This window comes from Diachasma alloeum, unplaced genomic scaffold (assembly GCF_001412515.2).
Source record: "Diachasma alloeum isolate Michigan unplaced genomic scaffold, Dall2.0 Dall_scaffold_00178, whole genome shotgun sequence".
NCBI classification, from domain to species: Eukaryota; Metazoa; Arthropoda; class Insecta; order Hymenoptera; family Braconidae; genus Diachasma; species Diachasma alloeum.
In genome coordinates, this window is record NW_021680344.1 from 2472797 (window position 1) to 2484551 (window position 11755).

General features: G+C 35.1%; 2 protein-coding genes across 2 annotated transcripts in view; one reads left to right on the forward strand and one right to left on the reverse strand.

Annotated features, from left to right (window-relative positions):
- Positions 1–1012: 1012 nt before the first annotated feature.
- On the reverse strand, positions 1013–4755 carry LOC107039933 (guanine nucleotide-binding protein subunit beta-like protein). The gene is made up of 5 exons (XM_015259798.2): positions 4541–4755; positions 3509–3717; positions 2258–2464; positions 2032–2142; positions 1013–1395 (listed from the first exon to the last, which is right to left on the reverse strand). Exons 1-5 carry the CDS (start codon positions 4647–4649, stop codon positions 1078–1080), a joined length of 954 nt encoding a protein of 317 aa, XP_015115284.1. The 5' UTR covers positions 4650–4755; the 3' UTR covers positions 1013–1077.
- Positions 4756–6288: 1533 nt separating this feature from the next.
- LOC107040364 (pre-mRNA-splicing factor ATP-dependent RNA helicase DHX15) overlaps positions 6289–11755 on the forward strand; it is a 13853-nt gene continuing 8386 nt past the window's right edge. The window contains exons 1-5 of the mRNA XM_015260443.1: positions 6289–6473; positions 6744–6848; positions 7719–8117; positions 9836–10082; positions 10169–10313. Of these exons, the coding sequence (XP_015115929.1) occupies positions 6360–6473; positions 6744–6848; positions 7719–8117; positions 9836–10082; positions 10169–10313 (1010 nt within the window). The 5' untranslated portion in view covers positions 6289–6359. The remainder of the gene's footprint in view (positions 6474–6743; positions 6849–7718; positions 8118–9835; positions 10083–10168; positions 10314–11755) is intronic.

The window sequence follows — 11755 nt, forward strand, 5'->3', positions numbered from 1 at the left end:
TCAGTTTTCATTCTATCGGGTTGATTTCGGGCTCAAAATGTGAGAAATCTGATCAAGATTATCGGAACATACATAACTCCAATACCGTCAAAGTGGGCCCTTTTCATGTGGACGCCCACAGATTATTAAGTTCATAGAACATATTATGTCACCGCTACGTCAAAAGTACGTTGAGATTATCTGCATATGGTCATAATATCCAAATTATTGCTTTGGTTTGCGTGCAATAATTTGCATATTATGACCATATGCAGATAATCTCAAGCATTGTTCAACAGTCTGTCCCCAAAAAATATTTCTCTGAAAATCTGTAAGATACCCCCTACGGTCGAACTTCGGCCGCCCCGCTGTCTTGCTTTGGTTGCTGTCTCTCATTTCCTTACTAGATACCTCGTTTCCCCTATTTAATTCACTCGCCGGGCCACAAATTAACCGCTGCTAATGCAATGAATTATTATGATTAGGAATTAATAAACTGCGCAAATGCGTTTTATTTTACTTGTTCTGACGAAACGTCATTTGTAGCCTAAAGAAAATGCTTGGATTCTCAAAGCACAATCCCACCCCTCAAATTTTCAGTAAAAATTCACTATCTCTCTCAGTTTTGGAGATATTTTCGAAAAACTGACCGACAAAATTTTTTTGGTTGTGGATTCCCAACACGCAACCCGTTTTACCCCACCCCCCTCTAAATTTTCAGTAATAATTCGCTATTTCCCTTAATTTCGGAAATATCTTTGAAAAAATCACCGATTCAATTTTTTTCAATCAAAATATGTATCAATCAAAATATGTATATCCGTTCAGTTTCCCAGATATCCCCGTTTTTAAAATTTTTCCATTCTTGTACGCACAATATTTTGATAAAAATAAAAATAGCAAGGTTAGTGTTTTCTTCGTGGGCTCAACCGGGCGAACAGTTTCGGAGATATTCAATCTTTTGTATAAATCCATTTCGAATTTTATACTATACTGTAGCAAGCTAAATAACTAGAATAATAACGACAGCAACTCGACTGTTTTAATTGTTTTTTCGATTTTTTATTTCATATTTTCATTAACAAAATGAAGCTTTTTTTAACGGCTAGTGACAGACACTTGCCAGACACGGATCGTGTGATCAGAGTATCCAGCGAAGAGGGTCTGTCCGTCAGTGGACCACGCCAGGGAGAGACACTGGGGTGGCTCGGCCTTGCTCGTGGTGGATACGACCTCAGGCTTGAGCTCCTCAACCATTTCTTTGCTCTCGAGATCCCAGATCTTGATCCAGGGCCCAAATGCAGCGCAGAGCCAATAGCGGTTTGGACTGAAGCACAGGGCTGTGATGATGTCATTGTGGTCGAGGGTGTGGAGGTGCTTGCCATCGTTCAAGTCCCAGAGCATGGCTTTGCAGTCCTGAATAGAATAGTTTCATGGTTTTCTTGTCATTCAGGGTCATTTTTTGAGGATATTGAATTTTTTTTCTGTTTTCCTTTGTCAGTCCCATATCCGCAAACACTCATGGTCATCGTTAGTATTAGCTTTTTGCATCATTCAAATTTTTTGTGATTAATCGTTGAAGGGGGGGGGGGGTGAAGTGGAGAATAAAACACCAGGAAAAATGACTATTTACTACAATTTGAGAATATCGTTCTTTTTTGTTTTTAGTTGAGGGTCAAACTCTTAAATCGTTTGAAGTTGAAGGTCAAATATGCTCTTGAGGGTAAAACAATTCTTAAAAACGGGGCAATGAGTGGGAATGTTGATCAGTAACGGTCAGTCGACCGTTAATTCTACAACTTCAAACGCCCTTAAGGGTCGTTTGAGCCCTAAGACCAGTTGACCTTAATAGTGATTTTTCCTGGCGTCATTACCTGAATTTTTTCCTTTTTCCCTATTCTATAAATATCTCAGAAATTATTGCGTTTAGACAAAAATGTCAGATCTTTTTATAGCCTAAGAAATTCTCCACAAAAAATATTTTATATTCCCGACACAATCTAGGAATTGGTTTCAAACTTCATCAGCTCATTAAATTATTTTAATATTCACCTTTCCACCAGATGCACACAGGGAGCCATCAGGAGACACTGTGACAGTGTTCAAGTATCCACTGTGTCCATTGTGGTTGATCTTCAGACGACAGTTGGTCAAGTTCCATACCTAATTCCGAATAATACGAGAAAAAATCATTAGAACACAAATTTTCCTTTTTTTTTCAAAGAAGAGGATAAATCAATGATTGTAAAACATATTCAGTGTTGAAAATCTATTTTACCTTGACGATTTTGTCCCAACCAGCAGAAACAATGATTGGATTGGTGTGGTTCGGTGAGAAACGAACACAACTGACCCAGTCACTGTGTCCCTCATCCTGAATTGTGTATTTGCACTCGGCCAATGTATTCCACAGCTTGATCGTCTTGTCCCTGGATCCAGAGACAATTTGACGGTTGTCAACGGAGAAGGCGACACTCAGAACATCCTAGGAAACCCAACAATTGACTCTAAATATGTCGTCGCGGTGATGATTACAGCGAAGTGGTAATATTTTGAATTTCTCAGTCCCATATCCGCAAACACTCATGGTCATCGTTGGTATGAAAGTTTTGCATCATTGTAATCACAAAAAAAGCATGCTGTCACAACTATTCCTCTTTAATTTTTGTAAGGAGAAGTCGGAGAATTTTGTAGTTTTCAATTATTTTAGCGATTAATGGCTTTAACAGAAATGGTGAGGATTTTTTTCAGCATTTCATGCTTAATGGGCAATTTGTCTTGTTTTGAGCTATTAATTTTCAAGTTTTTTTGAAAAATAAGAGATTTAGGGAAAAATGTCGAGCCATTAAATGCTAAAAAAAATATTTTGAAATTTTTTTCTCAAAAGAACCTTTTAAAGATGTTCAAGGAATAAAACAACTTCTATTCAGTTTCAAAACAGCAATTTTTTGAAAATTCTGTGCTATTAATTTTGAGAATATCAAGATACTTTTTTTACACTTCATAAAATTCTTATACAAAAGAAATACCCCCGGACATATATCCATAAATCGTTTCCTCCTGAAGATATTTACAAAATCAACAATTTCGAAACGAAGAAAACCTTAAATAGAAAAACCTAGCACAGATAATTTTGCAAATGTCTCAAAATCGAGTCGTTTTATCGAAAAATGTCATAAGATCTTTTTTGAAGCTTATGAAATTCTCCCCAAAAAAATTCTCTAATTTTTCTCTAAATCCTTTCCTCGCGGAGATATCCCCAAAGTAATTGAGGTAAAATCCTCGACTCCATAAATTTACCACTTCACTTAAAAAAATCAACAAGAAAAAGAAAGGTCAAAATAATTACATCTAAAAAATGCAGACTGAATCAAGAAAATACTCAACCCAATACTTACAGCATTGGCTCATCATCTTCTATTAATTATAAAAAAAAATAAAAAAAAAAGCTTCAGTTCGTAAAATTCCTGATCAAAAGGATCTCAGGTCGAGTTGATTCTCAAGACAACGAGATGTGGTAATATCACACCTTGGTATGGTCTTCGAACCTCCTCGTGGTGCGTCCAGCAGCGAGATCCCAGAGACGAAGGGTCTTGTCCCACGATCCCGAGAGGGCGTAGTTACCGTCGGAGGAGAGCACCACGTCGCTGATAAAATGGGAGTGACCGTACAGACGCTTCTGGGGGATACCGTAGTTGGTCTCGTCACGAGTGAGCTTCCACACAATCAGAGTCTTGTCTGTGGACAAATTAACGAAAGATTTTTGGGGGAATTGAAGTCATTGGTGATGGGGGAGCGGCGAAAGGGTTGTTTGACCCTGAAGACCATTTGGTCCTCACCTAAAAATCAAAAAGAAAATGTTTTCTTAATTTGACTAAATAGTCGTTTTTTCTGGTGTCGTTTTCCCTGCTCTCCTCTGCTTGAATTAATTTACTCTTTTTTAATTCATTAATAAAATATAGAATTAAAAGAACATTCGACAATTGCAAAAGCTACAAAAAAGGTCCTCATAAAAATATTGCAGACTATCATTTTCTTGAAAAAAATTTCCTTTTCAATTAATGTTCAAGCGAAATTTACTTATTCTTATTTTAGACAATTTTCCAATGTCAAAAGCAACAGTGATAAAAACTACGTAGAGACATGTCGATAAAGAATGAAATGTGCGAAAAATAATTGTGAAAATGAAGCGAATTCGCTACGTTTTTCTACTAAAATTTTCCATTCATGTTTTCCTGAAAAAAAATTTTTCTTTTCAACGGATGTTCGAGTGGAATTCACTCATTTTTTTCTAGACAGTTTCTCGATGTCGAAAGCAACAATGATAAAAATTATGTAGATAAATATCAATGAAGAATGAAATGTGCGATAAATAATTATGAAAATGAAACTGATGAACTTCTTGGACCCCAATGCACACTGATAGAACCATTTACTTGCTGCTAACGAGCCTTCTTGACTATTAACACGACATGTTAAGAAGTCTTGTTAATAGCAACAAAATCGTTCTGCCTTTTCTATCAGTGCAGGGCAGATGGAATCGTCGCGTCTTGCCACTTACCACGTGAGGACGAGAGAATCATATCCGGATATTTCGGATTTGTCGCAATTTGCGTGACCCATCCATTGTGTCCCCGCAAGGTACCCTTCAGCTGAAGTGTTTCACTCATTATTAATCACAAACTGCAGTTGTTAATTAATGGATTAATGTGGATTCGATAGAACGATCCACCGTCCACGACACGCTGCAGGGAAAAGACCCCGGCGGAAACGATGCGCAATGGCGTTGGGCTCGGCTTCACGGGATTGGCCGAGATCCGCCGGAAACTACCGATGTCACGTTCGGCAATGTCCGGGGAAGGGGGACTTGCGCGGTATCTACGCGGAAGTGGACTTCGCAGTTTTAAATATTTTTTCTAATTGAAAATTGATTCGTCATGGAAAAAATTGCATAGGAAAATTTAATTCATTTTAATTATAGAAAAAAAAAAACAAAAGGATCCCATATTTCCATACAACTCATTCGATGGAGATACCCTGTCTAACAAAAGGATGGGCAATATCTCGAATCGAAAATTATAAATTGAACATAGTGGATATCTCGAACGAATGGAGAAAATAAGACAGTTTTCATGACAGTTTTCATCATCTCAAAAGAGAATCGAGTACCATTTTATGAAACATGAATGAACGAATCATAATAGTCAAAATCATGTAGGTCAGAGGAAAATAGAATAATTCTATTTTCTTAATATTGCGTTTAATATTGGTTTTCTTCGAACAAAGTCGATTAGAATTAATAGCTAAAATTATGAGATTGTCTGACTTTTTTTACGCTGAGGACAGGAGAATCTGAATGCAATATAGTGAAAACGATGATCGATTTTTTCACAATGAACAAATAATATTAATATCCAAATACAAAATTTCTGATATGAATAAAAAGAAGCTGTGACTCAATATTCCAAATGAAGTTTTAATTTTTAATTTGCTGCTGAAAACACGAGATGAGAATGTTCTAAGCACAGAATTATATTGATGAGATGAAGAACAGATTAATTGAATTACCGTGTGAACTAACTAAAAATTGATAACAGTGTGGGCACGCAGTTTTAGCAGAGTATCAACAAACATTGAATTCCAGAAATTCACACTCTAAAGTGTGTTCTACAAAAAATTGCATTGCAATTATGAATAAAATCTTACTCAGTGAGCATAGAAATTGGAACATGAAAACCGTTTAATTCGACTTATCTCCCAGTTGAGTTTTTAAGAAATATTTCCGAATCTAAGGGAGATAGCGAAATTTCCGTAATTACATTTGTTGTAGCTCTCAATCGGCTCTGCAAAAAACGTTATAATAAAAATTTTGCTATCTCCTTAGATTCCGAGATATTCATTGAAAACTGGTCAATAGTCAAAATCGACTTAAACCGTTTTACCACTTCGCTACTGAATTATTGTAATATGAAAATTTAACAGCTGATAAATTGGGACGTGTGACTCTCATCGGTCGTATTGCTTATGGAAAATGTCTGAATGGAAAAGGTTGTACACAAAGATGAAATACAGATGATTTTTTCTATAAAATAGTCTCTACTAGAAATTTTCATTTAAGAAACGCACAGTAAAGGTGCGAAGTTCTTCAATAGAATCGGCCAAAAACTAATAGAATTTTCAACAGAAATTTACTAAGAATTTTCTATCGAACTCGCTAGGTTCTAGTGCATTTTTTCATGCGCATTGCGCGCGTATGTTTCAAACAAGGAAAGCGAATGAAGAGACATCTGAAGGTTTTTGTCATTTTTGAATACCAATTTCTGCTTGTTTGTGGCTTCTCTGATTTTGCTTCGATTGATAACTAAATATTTGATTGTAAAATGGGTGAGAATGTTCAGGGGACCTTCACGTCCGAGAAAATCTCGAAAATTCGGTGGCGCAGGGAGGATTTCACTGAGGCCAAGTCCTTTGTCACCGGCAGTTGGGACAATCCTGTAAGTTAACCTCGAAAATATTCAATTGCAATCGACTATCAACACTTACAAACATCAATAACTCGAGATCGGCAGAGTGAAACCGATAATTTTCATTCATTTCTGAGAGTTTTTTTCTTATTTTCAAAATGAATTTCAAGTCACTCGAATCGCGTCATTTGGTCAGTAGGTATTGATGATTTAAAGTAGCCTATTTTATCTTACTTTATTATTACTATTTCGGCTGTTATTATTTGTCATGACGTGTTCATTATTATTGTTTACGAATAGATCAATAATATCGTTCATTGGACATTTGAAACTTCCGAGGATGATGAGACGTACCCAGTAGTGGATTCCACGTTCTCTTTTCAAGGGGATGTAACAGAAATTGAGGTAATTATCCGCAAGTTAAACGCTTTCATTTCGATTCATGTATGAAAAAATTTTCAGAAAAACTTTGGGAATTCGCTGGGAAATTCTGTTGGATTTTCTGTTTATTTTTGTCCGATTCTATTTAAAGCATTAGAAATGAAAAAAAAGAATTAAGATAACAACAGAAATGTTCAATAGAAATTTTTTCTATATAAAAAAAGTTGATAGAATGACATTTTTCTCAAATTTGGTCAATTTTTCATGTTTTTTTGTTTGATTTCTCTGGTGAAAAGAGACGAAAATAGGGTGAAAAAAAATCGGTGAATTCATGTTGAAGAATTTCTTTAGGAAATGTCTCAGTAGAAAAAGTTGCACAGAAGGAAGAAATTGTACTGATTTTGTTCGATAAAATATTTTATCGGACATTTTCTGTTAAAAAATGCGCAGTAAAACAGCGGAATTGAAAAAACAACAAATTTTCAAAAGAAATTCAACAGAATTTGTATCGAATTCGCTAGGTTTTTCTATGAAATTCATCCTCGCGTGTGTAATTTCATTTCCATTAATTTAATTCACAATAACTCTGAAAATTACGTTCCATAAACATCGACACAATTTTTCTTCTTTCTTGCAATCTCCAGCCTTAAAATATATTCTTAATGTCTTACTTTGTGGTGCTTTCACCGGAGGAAGCTAAAATATTTAGCGAAACGTCCCATCTATGACAAATTAACGAACGTCGTTACATTATTTCTCCAATTTTTCCTTTGATCCCAAGTGAATATTGATGAACATTGAGGTGGACAGTAAAATTGATCATCTTCTTGCTGTTATTCTCCCTTTTCAATTTTTTTTCCACCAAATAATTCGTCGCTTCGATAAATTGATCAGTTCATAGACAAAAATGCATTCGTGGCTTCTTCCTCCATCGGTTCAGTGAAACTCCTAGGAATAAATGAAGCTCCTTACGGTGAATTCAGGGAGCTCATGTCCTGGGAGTTTATCCACCAGTTCAGCACTGGTGACCACGCGCCGTGCACGGCATTGACGACATTCAATCAGGACATTGCGACTGTGGGAGAGGACGGAAGGATAAATCTCCTGACAGCCCAGGAGAGGAAGCCTGTGAGGACTATAGAGAATGCCGACAGTTGTTCCCTAGTCTGCATCGATTTCCTGAGACACAATGAGATCCTCACGAGTAATAGCAGAGGCCATATGAAGTTGTGGGACTTGAGGAATGATCGAGATACACCAGCCACCACTTTCATGCTGCCAGATCAATTGAAGGTCGTTATTATGCTCATTTTCACGTGAATTTTGGTATTTTTTACTTCTGAATGGAGGCTTTTTAATCGTTCTAATTTAAGTTTTCAATTTTTGGGTTATATTAATTCTATGTTCTATATTCTATGTTTTTGAGGCCGTCCAACTTCCAAGTTTTACGGGCCGTTATCCCTTTTAATCGGGGCGTTTCGTTTATTAGGAGGTGGATAATGTCGAAAAAAAGGGTGGTTATCCCTTTTAATTGGAATTTTTTCTTTAATAGCGGGAGTCGATTGTAAAGGTTATAAAATTCGATGGAGAAAAAAAATGGCCGTTATGTCTCTTCATTAGAATTTTTTCCTTAATAGTGGGAATCGATCGTAAAGATTATAAAATTTGAGAGTCACTTTTTCAAATGTCACTGATTGACGGCCAGTTTTGGGGTGGGGGTCCTTCAAGAATGTTTTAATTACCAGCGGAAAAAAAAATGATTTCGGTTATATTAATCCATTATGATGCAAAAAATCATTTATTCCAAATATTTTCAAAAAATAAAAGAGAATTGAATTCCATTCTATGAAACATGAATAAACGAATTATAATTGTCCACATCATTTAGGTCAGAGAAAAATAGAATAATTCTGCTTTATTAATATTGCATTTACTAAGATTTTCTTCGAACAAAGTTGATTGGAATTAGTAGCTAGAATTATGAGATTATCTCACATTTTGGACGTTAAGGGCAGGAGAATCGGAATGCAATATAGTGAAAATGATGATCGATTTTTTCACTTTGAACAAATAATATTAATATACGAATACAAAATTTCTGATATGAATAAAAAGAAGCTGTGACTCAATATTCCAAATGTTTTAATTTTTAATTTGGTGATGAAAACACGAGACAATATTCTAAGCACAGAATTGTATTGATGAGATGAACAACAGATTAATTGAATTGCCGAGTGAACTAACTAAAAATTGATAACAGTGTGGGCACACACTTTTACCAGAGTATCAACAAACATTGGAGTCCAGAAATTCACACTCTAAAGTGTATTCTAGAAGGAATTGAATTGTAATTATGATTAAAATCTTATTCAGTGAGCATAGGAATTGGAACATGAGCAAATCATTTATTGTAATATGAAAATTTAATAGCTGATTAATTGGGACATATGATTCTCATCGGTCGTATGGGTTTTTGCAATGAGAATATAATTATAAATAATCAATTGGAAAAAGGGCATAATGAGGGGCCGTCAACACCGCTAGTATAATGAGAAAAAGGATGCAGAAAATCTGAAAAAATCGTACTCAGTGCATCTCAATTGGAACAATTTTTGAGATTTTTCACCTGTCTCAATTTCCATTAAAAAATGTCCAAAACTCAAAAAGTGAACATTTTTAAAAAGCCTCATTTAGGTATATTTACACACATATTCAGCATTTGTAAACCGAAATTCAAGTCAATCGATTGAGAATAGTGTCAGGATGGCATTTTGAAGATTCCATCAATAAAAAAAATTTAAACCCAATTTCTATGTTTAAAAATTAAAATTGAAGTAGTAAACTCCTCAGCACAATAGATAAAAGCCTCTGCGATTTCGAAATTTCAGTGCAGTCTTCCTTAAATCAAGTAAAAAAAAAATAAAGAACCCCTTGGGATGAAATTTTCGTTAACAAAGTAAAAACTTTCAATTTATTCCCAAAAAATTATTTCTAATTTTTCTGGGACTCAGACCGAGGCAACGGATATTGCTCACCACCCAACCCAGAGGCACATCGTGGCAGCAGGTGGTGGTGATGGTAGTTTGAGCGTCTGGGACCTTCGCCAAAGCACATACCCCATCTCTCAACTCCTCGCGCACTCACGAGCTATCGCAGAAGTGATGTTCCACCCAGATCGACCGGACAATCTATTCACGTGTTCTGTTAATGGGGAATTGTGGCATTGGAATGACACCCAAGGATCAAAACTAAAGCTGGGTGATTGTCCAACAGAATCCAATTTGATAGTTGGTTGAGGGGAGGGAGGTCTGATTAAGTTCTACTGACAATTGTTGGTTTTTCAGAGGGCGGCGAGAGCCACTGGCTGACGACCAGAGGAATTGACGGGAAAATGAATGTCTCAGCTTTGTGTGCACCAATGCACAAACCCGTAAACAGTATCGACATCGACAGGTCAACATTACTATTCGGTTGTGATAACGAAGCTATGTACGTCGTTAGGAATGTTGCTGTATGAATTTGTCAATTTTTTTTAATCTTTAAATGAAGAAATAAACTTTTTCAATTATTAAAATAAATTTCAATTAATGAAAATTCGATAGAAAAATTATAGAAATTCTTAACAAATCATCATTTTCAAACATGAAAATAGAATGCAGAAGAAGAGAATTGCTCATATGAGACAAATTGAAAATAAAATAGTTGTTTTAAGTAAAATAAACAAAATAGTTGTTTTAATTACAAGAGTTTTTAAAAAAAAGTCGAGAAAAATAAAACGTGACATAATTTTAAAAATTCAAGGTATTCAACTTTTTGTTTTTCAAAAATTCGGTATTATGAGCACCGAGGGATTGAAAAAAAAATTACTCAAAATATTCTTGTGAATGGTAGAAAATCGAATACTTTCACGTGTCATAAATCAAAATCGGATGAACTCAATCGAAATGGAGTTATTGAGAAAAAACGAAAAAACAAAGAAAAAATCCCATCTCCAAAATGGGCTGTTAAAAAAATCTGAAAAAAATTAAGATAGTTTTTCTAGTCCCCCAATCGTTAAAAAAATCGAGATCAATTTTCAAGAAGGGGAGGGTCAGCCGTTGGTTCATTTGACATGGTAGGGAAAGGTGGGCTAAAACGGACACTTTTGATTTTTTAAAAAATGTTAATAAGGGATTGAAATGTTGATGAAATTTAATAATTTTTTTTTTCAGTGCAAAGAACAAGTCTTTGTGACGAGGCTAAACTGAGCTCAATTGATCAATTTGTTTCTGAGCTATGAATAATTAAAGAAAAGTTTAAAGTGTCCGTTTTACCCCACCCTCCTTTATACCTCATATAATTTAATGAAGTGCAATTAAAAAAAAAAAACCAAACCTTTATCGACTCAGTCCTAAATTGGTGGATTTCATTTGTCTTCAATTCCTCGTCTCCGAAATTATATCCGTCGAATTGCTCGCAATAAATTGATCCGATCAATTAGCCTAGATATTCAAAATTTTTAATTTTTTCCTCATTGAAGTAGTTTTGAAGAAAATTGCGAGCTAATAAAAAACATTTGCTAGTTAGTACGTTTTTTAAAATAAATTTTTGGAAAATCACCTCTATTTCATTGTTTCCAAAAAATTTTATCACCAATCGATAGCAAATTGTTTGAAGATTTTTGCGAGTTAAGAAAAAATCGTCAATGCACTCCTATTATTGTGTAAATTAACAATTCCAATTTCAACTGAAAAACAGAGTTGATGACCAGAGTTTGTAACAGAGATGTCAGACAAGTTATAAATGTTTTTTTTTTTGGCTCAAATGAAAGAACGGCTCGAAAAATAGCGTGCAGAAGTCTTTAAAGATGACAAATGTCTCTAAAGATGATGTCTGTTTTCAATTGAAATGCGCAATTGTGACAACATTGTCCAGTGGGGTCTAGGAGTATC

Coding starts and splice junctions, on each gene's coding strand:
- LOC107039933 (XM_015259798.2), bottom strand. CDS start 4,649: ATGAGTGAAACACTTCAGCTGAAGGGTACCTTGCGGGGACACAATGGA. Junction 2,143..2,257: donor GTTGGGACAAAATCGTCAAG/GTAAAATAGATT, acceptor ATTCGGAATTAG/GTATGGAACTTGACCAACTG. Junction 1,396..2,031: donor TGTGTGCATCTGGTGGAAAG/GTGAATATTAAA, acceptor TATTCTATTCAG/GACTGCAAAGCCATGCTCTG.